The 16,788-nt window shown below is 43.6% G+C and overlaps 1 protein-coding gene across 1 annotated transcript; it reads right to left on the reverse strand.

The window, feature by feature from the left end:
• Positions 1-6,972: 6,972 nt before the first annotated feature.
• LOC147636260 (trihelix transcription factor GT-3b-like) lies at positions 6,973-9,615 on the reverse strand. The gene is made up of 2 exons (XM_086801704.1): positions 9,127-9,615; positions 6,973-8,605 (listed from the first exon to the last, which is right to left on the reverse strand). The coding sequence occupies exons 1-2, from the start codon at positions 9,427-9,429 to the stop codon at positions 7,997-7,999; spliced, it is 912 nt and encodes a 303-aa protein (XP_086657830.1). The 5' UTR covers positions 9,430-9,615; the 3' UTR covers positions 6,973-7,996.
• Between the last annotated feature and the right edge of the window lie 7,173 nt (positions 9,616-16,788).

Raw genomic sequence — 16,788 nt, forward strand, 5'->3', positions numbered from 1 at the left:
TAGAGGGGGTTCTTTGTTTCTCAGCAGTATGTTCATGAGTTGCTGGAGGCCTTTGGGATGGAGAATCGCAAGCCTATTTCATCTCCGATGGACCCAAATACCAAACTTCCTATACATGATCCTTGTGAACAGGTTGATGTATCGGAAGCTTGTTGGTTCATTGATTTGGTTGCTGTGAACACCAGATTGGACTTGAGTTCTAGAGTGGGGCTGTTGAGTTCATTTATGTAGACACCTTTGAAGACTCATTGGGACTTGGGATTGCAGATCTTGTGGTATCTGCAGGGTACGAAGGATCTTGGACACTTTATAACACCGGAGGCGAAACGAAGGACCTAGTCAGTCTCCGAGGTTGGAGTGACTTTGATTGGGGAGAAGATCCAGACACGAGGAGATCTACTTCAGGATACGGCTTTACCCTTGGCTCAGGAGTGATTTCTTGGAGCAGCAACAAGAGGCATCCACTATTGCCTTGTCTTCTACTGAGGTAGAATCTAGGGCTACTTGTGGTGCTGCTTGCGAGGTGTTGTGGCTGCAGAGGTTTCTTGGCAAGATTGGGTTTCCACAGAAGGAACCCACGGTCATCTAGTGTGAAAACCAGATCTATATAGCTATTCCTCAGAATCCGATCTTCCATGCCCAAACCAAGCACATAGAGATACAATATCAAATTGTTCGTGAGAAGATTTTGGTTGGTGAAATCTTGCTTATCTTTTGTTCATGACAAAGGACAATGCGGCGGACCTCTTCACAAAGCCTCGACTTTAATAGATGCTCCGTCTCGACACTCCAGCTCAATGGGGTTGGTTCCACATCCAGGAGCTGAGAGGGGGTGTTAGTAGTCATCTCCTGTCTGTACCATATTACACTGTAGGGAGTGAGGGCCAGTGTTGTGGGTGTGTTGGCTTGTGTATGAGTTTTCTCCATTTTTCCCATTGTCCATTTTCCTAGATGTGGGGGTGCTATTTTTCCCTGTCAACCTATAGGTGTGGCTGGTCAAGTGGGGTACTTTTTTTGCTTGGCTGACTTGCTGGTTGGTTGCTGGTGGACTTGTATTTTCTGTTGGCCGACTTGTTTTTTTTTTCCAAGAAAGAAACTTCTATTAAGTATGAAAAAGGCATACAATAATCATGGCTACAAGCCGAAAAATAATAGAATCACCCCAATATGTAAGGTGATTGCAACCACTGAGGAGCATCATGATGCCATGAGAAACCTATAGGACTAGAGAAAAAGAAAATGTCATGGTCCCACTCCCTCATAAATATAACGCGCTTTGCCTACGCAGAACGAGAGGAGCCCTGAATACGAGCCCAAGTAGCCATGAGAGTATGGATGATATCACCCCATATAGTACTAATGCACTAAGACCCAATAATCTGGACACCCTGAATAGCCTCCGTGCATCTAGCTCTCCAGATCTGCCATGCTATAATACTGGCAACAATCTCCCAATTGGTGTCAATCCTGTGTCTGGGGGGTGTATAATCAGAGTGAGGGGTACATCCTGCAATAAACCATGCTGGGTAATACCTCTACGAATGAAAATAGCAGAGTCTCTACCACTGCCCTCGTAAAAAAGCTGCAGACCGGACTTGGAGAGCTAAGCAATTGTCCCCCAAGTCACATGCATGGCACGGCCACTCAATTTTTCCATAAGTTGGGATATAGAAACCCAAATTTGTTGTGCAATGCTACATCCCCCATAAACAATGTTGTACAGTCTCAAAATGCCGCACATCTAGGGTAGGTGGGTGTTACACCAAAAACCGATCTCCACTAATTGGTGGGGAGACCACCATGGAAAAATAACCAAAAGAAATGAGAGATCTGGCTCCTTCTGTATGAATGCCAAAGCATATGCCAATATCTGCACTGTATCACAGGAGAGAAATCATAACTCTCCAAATGAGGCCTGAGAGTAGGGATCCTATGCATGTGTCGAGTGAGGAGAAGCCTGGCATTCCGGACTGTGAAACTGAAAAAGGGAAGGCTTTTCAATGGATCAAAAGAATCAATCCACTCCCACTCTTCTTGATCTCGCTGAAGATGTCTGATAGGACTACCACCATATAGCCACAAACACCAAGAGCCATGAGTCACTATCTGAGGAGAAGGGTCAATGAACCAATGCTTCCCCAAATGACCAACAATCCTCACTAGACTAAGCCTAGTATCTAGGATGATCCCCTCCATGCTACATCTCCTCAATCTCCCTCCAGGCATGATAGAGTAGATGATGCAATCTGTAGCCTCCTGGCCCTGGAGAGCAAGGACCTGCAGAGGTATGCCTATCCTCAAAAAGACTCCCAGCCAACTCGGATGATAGTTTCCATGAAAGGTCCGAGAGAGCCACTCATATGGAATAGCTGCATCAATCTGATCAATACGTATGTGAGAGCCCCTAAGATGCTGAATCGATGTAGCTCTCCAATCCTCCGAAAGACTTTTAAAGGTCTTCCAAGCAAGAACTGTGTATGCACATCTATCCCATCTTGACCACTGCATGTTACGAGATGCACCAAGTGCCCGACTGGCCTCATCCTTGTCGAACTCGTTCCACATAATAGGTTGTCGATCAGCCTCATCCAAAGACCTAGGAAGCCTTTGTCGTAAAAATGGTCTCATGCTTCTCCATGATTTGACAATGGCTACAATAAGAGGGGAAGATGATGCCCTAATATCAGCCTCTGTGTGAACAAAAACCATGTGTTGGCCAGCCAATCTCTCCCAACACGGGGTGTACATCCGAAAATCTGAGGCAAGAAAAAATCCTTTCAAGGCTCAGTGCCTGGTAGGAAACCTTTGACCACAAGTTTGTGGAGCAACGCCTTGCACTGAACATCTGAATCAATGATATTGAATTCCCCCTCTCGTCTGGGTTGAATAATTGTGAGCCAAGTTACCCTTGCACGAGCGTTTGTGGTGCCATCCAAACCTGACCAAAGAAAATTACGAATTAATCTCCGCAATCGACCAATGCACGCACGAGAGAAGCACCAACAAGAGGCAATAAACCAAGCCGAGGCAAGCAATACTTGATTAGCCACCAAAGATCTAGAGGCTAAATCTAATCTCTTGGAGCTCTAATGAAGAAGCTTCTTCCGTTTGCTCATAAGTACCGGAGCAAACTACTCTGCAGGAGAAATATCAACCCCAACCCGGCATCCCAAATATCTAGCAGTGCATCCTCTGATCAAAGTAAAACCAAGCTTCGCACCCCAAGCAACTCTCGATGAGTCACTAATCCAAAACCAACAGATTTGTGTCAATTAATGAGTGTCCCTACTGCCAAACAAAACTCTTCCGATGCTACCCGGAAGGAACATAAGCATATGTGTGAGGCCTCCAAGAACATGGATGTGTCATCAGCTAACTTAGAATCAACCAGCTCCTCTTGACTACAAAGAGGCAAATTCAATCCAAAAATACCAGTAGTGGCTCATGGCCTCTACAACTATGATATATAATAATGGGGCTAAAGGGCAACTCTGTCGTACTGAGCGAGAAATCTGAAACCTCTCTCCTCTATCACCGCAACCGAGCACACTATTGTGGGCATCACGATACATGCATGAAACTCCCTTGATCCATCTCTGAGAGAAACCCATATGGCTAAGAGTACCCTCACTCAAGGAAGTCCCTAATCCACTCTATCATAGGCCTTCTCAAAATCCAAGGGCGGAATGGCTAAGGGTTGAAAGGCTAAGGGCTGATTGCTCGCTTTGGCCCATTCCACGACCTCCCAAAACAAGGAAATGTTATAAAAAATGCTCCTTCCTTACAAGAATCCATTCTAAGTATCATGAATGACATCTTGCAAAGTTGGTTGCAATCTGATGCTCACAGCCTTAGCAAGAGATTCTTGTAACCCTTTTCAACTGTGAGTCAAGGTGTAAGATAGACAAGATCCTTGTATAGATCTTGGTGCAAGAAGTAATCTCTCACCATTCACTTGCCTTTCAAACTGGAATTGAAGGACCATGTGCAAATAAATTAAACTATGGCAAAACATATAAAGCACATAAAAGCATGAAGAAAATAACACAAGACAAAACAGTACGTGTGATTCCCCCGACGTGAGTGGCTCCAGTTCTATCCACATATAAGTACTTTTTATATTTCTTCCATAGTAGCTACCCACATGTATGTATTTTTTATAGTCCCAAGTAAGGTGATAGGTCTCCACTGGCCAATCAATGTCTTATCCCCACTCTTAGGGATAAGATAGATAAGCCCCTCAGTGAGAGAAGAAGGCATAGAACCTGTGTCCCACATCTCCTAGAGAGCCAATGTGATCTTAGGCCCAATCTCATCCCAAAAAGTAATGAAAAAAATAAGGGAGAGGCCATCCTCTCCTAGACACTTACCATGAGGCAAGGCATGAAGACCATGCCTGAACTCTTGAATAGAAAAAGGGGCATCCAGAACGGCACACATCTCCTCAGTGATCAAATATGGCAGTGCATTCCAAACCTTCCTCTATGCCTGTGTCTCAAATCAGAGTGCGGCTCAGCACTAAGAAGCTGGCAATAAAAATTAGTGGCAATCTGTCTAACCACAAGAGGATCTGAGTGAAGAGTGCCATGTGAATCCTACAACTGCCCGACACTATCTCTGGCATGAGATGAGCCATGTGTAGCAAAGAAATGTTTGTTGCATTTGCCACCCATCTGGGTCCAAAAGGATTCATGGGCATGACGGTACTCTGCACGCTGCTCAAGAGAGTGATGAAGTTCTACCTTAACAATTATAAAGAATCTACAACCCATTGTGCATGAGGATGTTTCTTGTGCTCTTTCTGTAAAGCAACTACTCTATGTCTAATAGCCCTTTCTAAATCCAAGGCCTCTTGCCTCTTAGACAAGGCACATGTGTGTTAAAAGTCACTAATATCACAAAGAGTAGAGGCCAAGCTTTGTGAGGCCTGGACGAGAAATCATGAGATCTCCCAATATCAAGCATACGACGTGATAGCTCTTCATCTGAAAACAAATGATCAGGGATGGGTACATGGGTTGCTAATCCATGGCGACTCGGATCTCTAATGCATAAAACCACTGGGCAATGATCCGATTTAGAGGTGCATGTATAGTAATAAAAGTATGCCCCCCTCTGTCGAGCACCCAATCATCCATATAAAATATATCTAACTGTGCATAAATACATCCTACATCCCTTCTCCTATTACACCATGAATAAAGAAGAGTCGAGCAAGAGCTGCATAAGAGTTGGGGTGCTCCACTAGGGGTGCAAGTGAAGGGGCAAGTACGGGGGCCCGAGGGTGCCTGCCATCCCTAACCACAACCCAACACTGTGTGGTCTGTTGTGGCATAGGATCAACTAGAGTCTGGGCAACTGCAGAAGGCATCTAATGGGTGGGACCACACCGCCTGTTAGCATGGCCCCTGGATTTGGGACAATCTCTAACAATGTGGCCCTGTCGATGACAAATCCTCCTACTCCCGCAGCAGAGCGAATGCAGGCAGGGGGCAGCAAGGGCGGGAGCACAAGGGGGGCAGTGGGAGCAGGAGGGACAGAGACGACAAAGGCAAAAACGGGAGCAGAATGGGGAACAGCGGGAGTAGAAGGAGTAGAAGCAGGGGCGGAAGCAAAAAAGGGGGGCAGCAGGAGCAGAGGGGACTGAAGCGGGAGAAGAAGGGGGGGGTAGTGGGAGCAAAGGCAAGGGCAGGAGCAGAAGGGGGGCAGCAGAAGCACAAGGGGCAGAGGCGGTGCAAGCACTTAGTTCAGCTCAACATTCGTTGTCCTTGGCCGACTTGTATTTTTGCTGGCCGACTGGGTATTCTCCAATCTTGGGCTCTTTGGGATTCAGGTGTATATGGCAGACTTTATACAACCTTCTCCTCTCTTGCATTTCTGTACTTCCTACTCTCAATATTTCGTCTCATTTCCGCTGCTCATTTTGGCAAATAAAACAAGTTTTGTTAATGTATTTTTCAAAAACCCCTCATTATGTGAGATTTAAGATAATATTTGGAAAAAAGAGTGTCGCTTTTACTTTTACATGAACCATCATGATCTCCCATTCTTGCACAGCTTTATTGCAAGCATAAACCAGAATTGTAGGGCCTGAATGATTCAAAAAACGCTAGAAGAATCTCATTTGCAATACAGTTTTCCTTTTGAATCAATAAGTATATCTATAATAGAAGCAGCATTCTAAAGTTGATTTGGGAGAGCAATCTTCCTTGTATGAGATTCCAAATCTCTTTTGCTGAGTGCTAGCTTCCCCTGTTAAACCATAGCTCATTACGATCACAAAATATATATGGAAGTTGACTTGCACAGTACTGCACGCCAACAACCAACAATCTGACTCTCTTTTTATAATTACTACAACACCCCAACTGCTGCCAGCAGATGAGTATAGTGAGGGAACAAGGAGGAAGGGCACCGCAACCACCACTACAGCTTTGCTCCTTTACAAAATTGGATTCACTACAGTTTTTTTTTTCCTTCTGTGAGAGTGAGTAACATGGTACCACTAGCGCGTGTGTCCAATTCAATATTCTCATATCATCATCAATAAGGTGTCAAAATATAATCTCCTTTGTTAAATGCAAGCAAAATCCTTCTCTTGTCTGAATGTCAGTGGCAGGACTCCATTTGCAAATGATTAATAATTGGTAACTAAGTTGGGCTTCCTCAACACAAGCTTCTCTTAAACCTCCTCTAATCCTACCATTTAAAATGTGGACTCTTGAGCCCCTTGAACCTATTTCTAGGTTTCTTATCATATGTGTGATCTAAATCCATCCCATTTCCCTCATGCTATGCTGTTTGCCTGCCTCTTAAAATTTCCCTCATTTACGGTTTATAGCCAGCTTTGTTGTTGGACTGCAATGTGCACCACATTTTTTATGTGGTCACCTGAATCCTATTTTAGTGGCTGAGACTAGAAACTGTATAGAAGCAGGATGACCACAGTAAAAGCCATGTTTTCACTTGTCAGAACCAAAAGACCACAAATCAATTACTTTAAAATACATTCATCCCCCTAAACGAATACTACACTACGATGAGATATTGGCTGTTTGTGGGATGCCCATTATCGGCACCTTCATCAATAGTCTGCCGAGTTCAGTCACTGAACCAATCAGGAAACAGAAAAACTCATGGTACATCAATGAGATGCCTGGGATATTTGAAGCAACTTGCATGATTGCATCACCCTTGTAAAATGCTTTGTAATTGGATGTAGGCACCACAAACAATGGACAGCAGGCCATTCCCTGCATCATCACTTCCCTTTCAACTACATAAACATGTTCAAATTCCACTATCTGAGCAACAAACATTATAGCATGCTAAGCTGAGCTAAGAACAGCCCAACTCTCGGATCATTGAACCCAACCCCTTGCAAAAGCTTGCAAATGTTCCAAAATAAGGTGCTTGTAAAACCCAACCAATGGATCATGCTAGTTTTACGCAATGAAACAAAAGAAAAGAGCAAACACCATCTCACCTTCACCATGGCAAATAAAGACTGTGAAGAGCTGGCATATGAGAGCAACCATACTCAGAGACGAGAACGAAGGACAGCTCCTAAAGGTATAGACACGAATCAAGAGAAGACACATAAGAAAACATACCAAGTGTTAATTGAAAGGTGATGTGTGTTTGATGACCATGCATGTAGATGTTCAGGGGAGGGGAGAGTTGGGTGATGGAAAGCATGAAGTCAGGTATGGTTAGGCGTCAACATTACAGAAGATGGTGTTATGGCTAACTCCCCAGAGTAATAAGAGAAGGATGCTGTAAAATACATTTGGCTTCAAGCATGAGAAATGTTCAGGCCCAAGATAGAGCAGAGCAATATAAACACATTCATCGAGTTAAGTAAAGAACACGGGGATAGGCACAAAGGAGATCAGGAAATGGCCTGCAAAAATGCGGGAGGGACTGCAAACAAGGGGATCAGATGACTTGGCTGTCCATGCAAAACAAATAAAATGAGATAAGCCGACCATTGGAATTAGAGATCCTCTCTGGATAGCCGGTTCAGAATGGCACTGAAAAGAGCGTCTCTCTTTTCAGCCCGAGCCTCTTCTCTTGCCCTCCTCTGATCATCTCTATCATGCCAGTCCTGCTCCCTCATGATTCTCTCATTCTCTAGGCTCTCCATGGCGTTTTGATACTCCTGCTCTCTTGTCCTGCGCCCTTCTTCTCTTCTCTCCAGATTCTCCCTCCATTGCAACTCCAGCCTTTGCTGCTGCTGAAGAAAGTCCTCCAGCACCGCCTGCATGCTGTTAGCCCTGCATTTCTCCGCAGTAGCTCTCTTCCTTTCCCTGTCTGTTTTCCTCTTCTTTAATTTGACCATGCGCTCGTCTTCGCTTTCATCATCCTCATCATCATCCTCGTCGGAGAAGTCTTCAGAGGACCTGTCAAGAGTCCGGCTTTTCTTCTTCATTCTGGTGCCTGATTCCAACTCTAGCAAGAGCCTATCCATTCTCTTGGCTCGTTCTGTGAATATGGTATGCAACTCCTCAAAGAAAGGGCATTGTCGGCCACTGTCTAGCTCCAAGGTCTCCTTTCCCTGCTTTAGATAGCCAGAAGTAAGGCAAAGGGCTAGCAGAAACCGAATCTGAACATGGATGCACGGATTAGGATTGAAGACAAGAAAAATGCTAGCAGAAGAATATTGAATGAAAGAGAGTTCTCTACCATGAGATCAAGCAAAACAGCTAGCAAAAGACTAACTAATCACGTAAATTAGGGTGTTAAGCAGATGGCAAGCGGGAAAATTTTAGGGCTTGACTAGAACGGCGAGTAGATAAAATGATAAGAAGAGATTAGGGTTCCAGAACTCGCCAAGCAAGGAAAACGAATTGGATGCAGTACTTAGGGTTTCAGAAGTCGAAATTAAGCAAACAGCAAGTAAAAAACTGACTAATTCAGGTTTCGATTAATCAGAGTTTTAGAGGTCCGCGTGTTTTTCTTCCTGCTTAACCTCCAAGTGAACTCTAATTTGCCGATAGTTATGTTTCCGGGCTTCTCAACCCCTAATCTGTACTCTGGACAGGACGTTAAGCAGGAAGAAATCACACTCTTGACACAGATTAGGGTTTGACAAGCATCAGAAACGCGAGAGTTCCCTTAGCCTACCTTGTAGCGATTGACGAGGTTTTTCCACTTGCATTTGCACTGCTCGGCGCTGCGGCGGTAGCCTTTCTCCTTCATCTTGGCGGCGATAGACAACCACAGGGTTTTGTTGCGCTTGGTCTGGGTGAAATCCTTCTCGAGCTCCGCGCGGATGGCGATGAAGTCTGCGGTTTCCTGGAAACCCCACTGGGAAAGCCGGTCGTCTTTCTTAGCGACGGTGGAGGCGGGGGTTGGGATGGGAGCAGAGACGGAGGAGAGGTCAGAGGCGGAAAGGGCCAGAGCCTGCTGCAGCGGAAGCGGCGCCATGGTGGTGCCTCCACCACCATCTGAGCAGGAGGAAAGCAACTCCGGCCTCTGGGCAAACGCCAGATTAGGGTTAGGGTTGGAGATTCTGTCTGTGTGCTGTTGCTGCGGGTGATGATGAAGGCGCAGAGAGAAAGCCAGTTTGTGTTGTTTGCAACTCTCTGCTCGATATTTGCCTGGGCGCCGGAGGGGCCCGTGACACCCAAAGGACCAAATGTCAAATGTTGGGCCGTACGTCAAAACCCTTTTCACATTGTCTGCCCGAGAGAACTACTTATCAGCATGACAAGAAATTGACATGTTATTGGCACGTCCTGGCATTTTGGGCTCAAATATGCTATTGTGAACGTAGATGGGCCACCACCAGTGGCAATGGCCCCGCTTTAGCCACCACTGCAAATGGCCCATCTTTAGCCACCTGGTGTGACCACTTGCCACACCAGGTGCTGCACCACTTTGGAGCTGTTCACGCGTGAGGGAATATCTCCCACCAATGCATGCCATGGTGGGTTTTTGGTTCTCGCCTGAGTAAATGAGCCAAAGAAGAAAAAGACGAAAAAATCAAATTTCAAATCATTTATCGTACCAAGAAATCTAAAATGGGAAGAAGCAATTGGTTGATCGTCACGAAAAGCTGCAAAATATTGAAGAAGAGGGCGGGCCTTCATCAACTCCAACTCAGTGGTATATCTGGCTGGCCTACAAACGCCATTGGAGGGCAGCCAGATTTCTCTATCCTTGTGGTGTGAACTGCGTGAAGGGCAGTTGGCTACCCTCCAACCTCCCACTAACCCCCTGGCGTGAACAGCCCCCTTTGAATTCTCGAAAACAACCTCAATTGCGGAAATTCTAGTAGATGAAGCTTGGAACAGCCCTACGATCCTATCAAAACTAGCTCATTGTGCATTGATTGTTGTCCCATAACTAGGACTCCAACCATCAAAACCATCTCATGTTGCATTGATTGCAGTCTTGTAACTACTTGGCCTCCAACCATGAAGAAATACGTGTGGCCTTGATTTCCAGTTGAAGCTCGGAACAGGCTCACGGTCCTGTCAAAACCGCTCAGTGCATTGATTTTTGTCCCATAACTACTTGGTCTCCAACTGTGAAGAATTTGTGTGGCCTTGATTTCCATATGAAGCTCGAAACTTCCCTACGATCCTATCAAAACTAGTTCACATTGCATTGATTGCAGTACCATGAAGAAATACACGTGGCCTTGATTTCCACCATGAGCGTTTGAAAATGTGACATTTTGGTCTATGTACATGTGAGAGTTTTAGTTAACCATAAAAAATTACATTAAATTCTATTTAAAAAACATCCATAGTTCTTCTTGTTAAACTATCATTTTTGAGGGGTGAAGGTCCCCATAAAAAATCACATGTGCAAGCAAAGGTGCCCTTAGAAGGGCATGCAAGGGTGCCATCTTCTATGGGAGAATACATTTCACAATGTAGGCTGATGTCTGCTTTGATGTTATCCACTTTGTCTACTTTCGCCTATGGAAACTTGCATCTCTCTCATTGGGAGCTTGTTGTTGGCAGATTTGAGTGTTGTATTCCTAACTGCCCGTATATAAATTGGCTCGTCAAAGATTGGAAACGTGTATTGTCGACAATTTCATGGGAAGGAAGAAAGTCTCCTACTGGCAACACAATGCGCTTGGAGAGTATTCATTGGACTTTGATTTTAGATGCACCATTGGCTTATTTGGAGCCTCATAAGGTTTGCTCTTTACATCGATTTGTCATAAATACTGTGGATAATGCGGGGGATGATCAGGGAATGGTCCTCTCATTCCCTGAGGCTTCTCGCAACAAGTATGGGCTTGGTATACAGCAGAGATCATTGTGGAAGAGACTATATGGTATGTTGCCACATCTTGAACCTGTGCTGCCTCTTGATGCTTCGGATAGAATGCATGACTGGGTCTTTTTACACCCAAGTGGTAGAAAATTGCAACACTTTAGTATTTTAGCTAAGGCAATGTATCATCACTTGCTTCCGTCACCATGGACTCGAGACCATTGCTAACAAACTTTGGAGTTTAAATATGTCTGAAAGGTGGTGGAAAAAGAGACTATCTAACATTTGGGAAATGGAATGCCTCTCAAACAAAGGCTACTCATGTGGAGATGCCTGACACCAGGAATGCTCCTAGTGTCTCACTTCTTGGCTAAAAGAGGTAATACATCAGATAGATGCTGTAGATGTGGCTCTCAAATTGAGACAGAGGGTGTTTTTCAATGCCCCCCCTTGGTTGCTACATTTGGCCACCCACTTTGGGTTAGGTGCCGCCCTACCCCTAACTACCACCTCAGAGCTCATGTCATCCCCCATAGAGCCGCTCTCTACTTCCCATCACCAACACCCACTACAGAAGTAGCCTGTTTTCATCGTCAGCGTGCCCCTTACCATCACCACTTGTGCAGGCCCGAGGCCATAGTCACCCTTGGATTCCTGTCATTGTTGCGCCCTTATCACGCCCGGGATCTCTACTGCCCATCATGGGCACTACCACGTTAACTTTTGTTGATGGGCGCCCATTGTCTCTACTTGTCTGTCCCTCGTAACCATGTTAGAAGCCTCAACCACCGTTGTCTACTACACTAAGCCCCCACTACTCATTGACACCCATCTCAACCCTAGTGTTGTGGCTTGCCCATTCTTGTTGCTATGGTTTCCCACTACAAAGTCGTGGGTCACCACCACCAACTATCACCATCAACTGCCCTCACCACCATCATTGGCCCTTGAAGAGCTACCGTCGCCTAGAAACCATGGTGCTACCCCATGCTGCTGCGTGCTCGTCATTTGCAGATGTGTAGGCTTCTCTCTCTATCGTGCCCTCGCCCATCAACGTCTCTTGCAAGGACTCCTCAGCACCATTGTTGTTTTGCAAGCTTGGTGCCTTGCAGTGCCATCGCCACCATTTTCTTGTGACTTCTTGTGTTGACGACCACCACAACAAAGAAACAATATATTAAAAAGACCTAACCCTAAACCTTATCACCTCCCCCCCTCTCCCCCACCATTTTCCTATGACATCTTGTGTTGAAGATGACCACCACAACAAAGAAAAAATTATTAAAAAGACCTAACCATAAATCTTATCGCCTCTCCCCTCCATTTTCAAATTCAAAACTATTTTTGCCTTTTTTCATTTTTGAAAATTAAAACACCTCCTCTTCCTATCTTCCCTCCCTTTTCTTGGTATCTCTTTCTTGTTGCTATGATGAGCATCTCTTCTTCTCTCTACCATGAGCGCATCTCTCTCTCTCTCTCTCTCTCTTTTTGCTATGGTGCGTATGAGCACATCTCCTTAGTGTGATGAAATGTGCTTATGTATGTATTGAATTGTGCTTATGTGTAAGGTGTGTGTGACTCTCTCTCTCTCTCTCTCTTCCGGTGTGGGTTCAAGTCCTAACTTTTTCCTTTGGTATGAAACATATGTGTCTTTGTGTGTGATAGTGTGTGTATGTCCCTCTCTCTATGCGTGTGCGGAAATAGTGTGGACCAAGTTACCTAAGTGTAGGAGGTATGCACGACTTTCGATATCTAAAGGCTATAAGCTAAAAAAAGAAGCACTTCCTTCCAAGGTAGTGCTTCTAAAATTGAAAAATTAAAATTATTTCTAATATAATAAGTAAAAGAACCATGGATATAGGTTTAGATATATGTGTACCTGTGTTCAGAGTTTACTTCACACTTGTACATATATTTTATAAAACAAAAATTACTTTTGTCTTTCATTGTGTTCGAAGCTTACTTCACACTTGAAAGATCAAGTCTTAGGAATAGGATTTATCTTTTATTGCGTTCGAAGCTTGTTTCACACTTAGAAGATAAAAATTTAGGTTTAGGCTTTATCATTTATTGTGTTCGAAGCTTGCAAGATAATGCGAAATTTATGTAACAGGTTTCATATTTTTTGTATTCGAAGCTTGCTTCACACTCTAAAGATAAATATTGATGAGTACGTTTTATTCTATTCTTTGCATGAAGTGGGATGCTTCAATATTGCATGCCCATGAACGTAAGAGTCATTAATTAGGAGCATGGGAGTTATTATCACGAGGGGCCCATGGTAACCTAGGGTATGCAATAAAATGCTTGATTACAATAAAATGCATGCCACATCATCACCAATTTGGGGACTTCTTAAATATTCAAAATTGCTTATCATGCTATATATCATTGGAAAGGTCTTGAAGAGTAGATTCCAAATGTCCAAACTCCGCTCACTTTTGAGTTGATTTGCAAAAATTTCACCATGAGTCAATTTCTCTAGAGGAGGTGTGGAAATCCTTAAGGGGCAAAAATGAGAGTCCATATTTCACCTAATGTATGTATTGCAACGGTTGTTAGTAGTTCACCCAGCATTTAATGAGACAGTGGCAGATAAGATGTGGGATCTTTGGATAGCCAAGAACTCAAAACACGCTGCTGCTACAACTAGGTGCCAAAATTTAATACACTCTCTTACATTTTGGCGAAATGTTGATAAAATTGTCAACATTACTAAGCCTCTTGTAGAACTTCTCATGATTGTGCATAGTGAGAAGCTTGTCATTGGTAAAGTGTACTGGTTAATGTCTGAAGCTGTATGGCATATAAAAGAATTCAACCAATTCACTGTTAGGGAGAAGGCACAAATGGCAACCCATGCTAATGAAAGATGGCTTCAATTACATACACCTTTGCATGGGGCTGATTTGCCTTGGAGCCTTGCTTTCAAACCCATTCTTAGTTAGCAAGAACAATGAAGTGAGTGGTAATTTTAAAATAGTATGCGGTCAACTGTTGCCGGGTGATGATGGGAAAGAAGCCTTGCCGAGTGATGATGGGAAAGTAGCCTTCCACCAACGTGTGAAGTTCACTAATAGAATTGGTAGCTTTGGGGATCCATGGCAATAAAGAAATTGAGTGCTCCAATGTGGTGGAAAGAGTATGGCAATGAAACATTCGAGCTGCAGCATGTAGCCACACGTGTGCTTTCAATTGTTGCAGCCTTGTCACGAAGTTGTGAAAGAAATTGGTCAGCATTCGATTTCATTCACACCAAACGATGAAATTGATTGAAGTCATTGCGTGAAGCCAACTTGGTATATGTATTTTGAAATATAAGAATGTTACATATGCCTCAGAATATAGCTACTCGAGCTGCACAATCTTGTATGCCATTGCCTTTGACTACTGATACAGTTGCAAAAGAGAGATGTAGTGAAGATGAGGATGAATGGGAAGTACGATCAGATGCTTTAGATATGGATGAAGTTGATGATATAGTGCTAGTGCTAGTAGAAGAATAATGTACTTGTACTCATCAATGTGTGTTTTCACTCACTAACAATCATATGTAACTTAAAATAATCACTCATTAACACGTAATGCAACTTGAAATACAACATCAAATTTTTGCGAGTATATATTTTTAAAAACAAAGGTTGCCATTATAGATGTAAATCATCTTTTACAACTAAATGTTTTTGAGTCTACAAAAATATCTAAAAAAGAGTTTGTGTCACTAAGATAAGTCTTCTACATCCTCCCGAGTGATACTTCCATCTAAATCACCACCATGAGCACCTTGTAAGTGGCCACTACTAGCACCAGTACCAACACTTGTTGGGCTTCCAAGTAGATCATCAATGTTGAACAGCTCAGCTGACACATTGCTTGGACTTTGATAACATGCAATCACTACATGGAGCTTTTGGTTCTCTGCATGCAGTGATGCAATCTCTGCTTCAAGTTGAGCAATCCTCTCAGTCACACTCTTTGCTATTTGTCCTTGGCTTGCAAGGGCAATTCCTTGGCTGGCTATCTCGATGATCTTCTCATGCTCATTGTGTAACAAGAAGACGGGACGCTTTCATGCGCTGGCAAGGGAATATTTTCTCTTCTTGTAGCTGCTCGTTCCTTAGGTCTACCTAGACCAATTCTTGCATTCTTTGGACGAGAGGTTCAATCTACTCGTCTCTTTAGGATATCTTGGACATACACCTGTGGAATAAAATATAATGCCATTTGATTTTTGTTTGGCATTGCTCTCTCTTTCTATATAAACCTTAGAAGAAAGACCTTGGCCAATTCCATATGCTAAAGATCAGAGAGTTTTAGCAAAGTGACCCCTTCTTTGCTCGACCACTTATCCGGAACAAAGTGTCACATACAAAGTGGGAAGGACATAGCTTAGAACTTCATATCCTTAAGTGCTAGAGGATCTCCCTCCAAACCTTCTTCATTTGGGATGTCCTCAAAGAATTGTGACAGATCTTTCTTGGCAAATTGACGAGTCTCCTCTTGTATTAGTGGCATGAATGATTCCCTGAGTGATGCACTTCGCAACATAGAAATTATCAGGGAAGGCCAGGTCATGCACTTTGACCTTGCACACAAAGTCGAATGCACTTTCACCCAATCTGGCAACTGGCAAGAGCTCTAGGCGCGAACTGTCCACCAACCATATTGGTTATGGCAATGACCTCTGTTTTGGAAATTTTTGTAGGACAACCAACCTCTTCCTCTTCTTCAACTATGGCTTTAGCTTTGCCTTTGCCTTTGTAGCTATTGTATGAATTTATGATTAATGCTAATTGGGTAGCAAAATCCTCATCACTTGTCTTCTCCGCGGGCATATTCTTTGCGACCACTTGAAGCTAGCCCAAAGCACGCATACACTCTATGCGAATCTTGCCTGATGTTAGAAAGTCAACTTTGTTGTCAAAAATTACCCAGGTCTTGTGAAGAGCTCTAAACGCCCCCCTGCTAACTTCATGTACCATGCTCTCAAAAAGCTCCTTCCTCTTTGGATCAAAACATGATCTGAGCTCATCTTTAGGCATGTTGATTAAATGCAAACAGTCTCTGAAAGGTGTTTTTGTTAAGGCCTATTAATTGACTTGGCAATGATCTACAAAATATAAAAGATTTAAATTAATCACATGATAAATTTCAAACATTAATTTCATCACATGGTTTTTTTCCAAGCAACGTTGTATGTAATTTTATCGCACAACTTAAAAAGCATAGATGGCATACGATTGATCACATGACACAACGTATAACCCGTGAACCTAAAATAAAGGTCAACACACCTAATCTTACCTAATCTTAAAGTGTACATACCTAACCTTATAGTGGCAACGATAAGGGATCCTATAGAGTGAACTTAAAGTTGACACAACTGGTTAGTAAAGACCAGAGTGGACACAATAAGTCGCTTTGTGTGAGGAAAACTTAAAGTGGACACAAATGGTCAGTAAAGACCAGAGTGGACATAGTAATTGGCTTCGTGTGAGGATAACTTAAAGTGGACACAACTGATCGGTAAGACTAGAGTGGACACAATAA

Source organism: Cibotium barometz, chromosome 8 (assembly GCF_041138505.1).
Source record: "Cibotium barometz isolate CiBa-2024 chromosome 8, ASM4113850v1, whole genome shotgun sequence".
Taxonomy (NCBI): Eukaryota; Viridiplantae; Streptophyta; class Polypodiopsida; order Cyatheales; family Cibotiaceae; genus Cibotium; species Cibotium barometz.

Coding starts and splice junctions, on each gene's coding strand:
- LOC147636260 (XM_086801704.1), bottom strand. CDS start 9,429: ATGGCGCCGCTTCCGCTGCAGCAGGCTCTGGCCCTTTCCGCCTCTGAC. Junction 8,606..9,126: donor ACCTCGTCAATCGCTACAAG/GTAGGCTAAGGG, acceptor ATCCATGTTCAG/ATTCGGTTTCTGCTAGCCCT.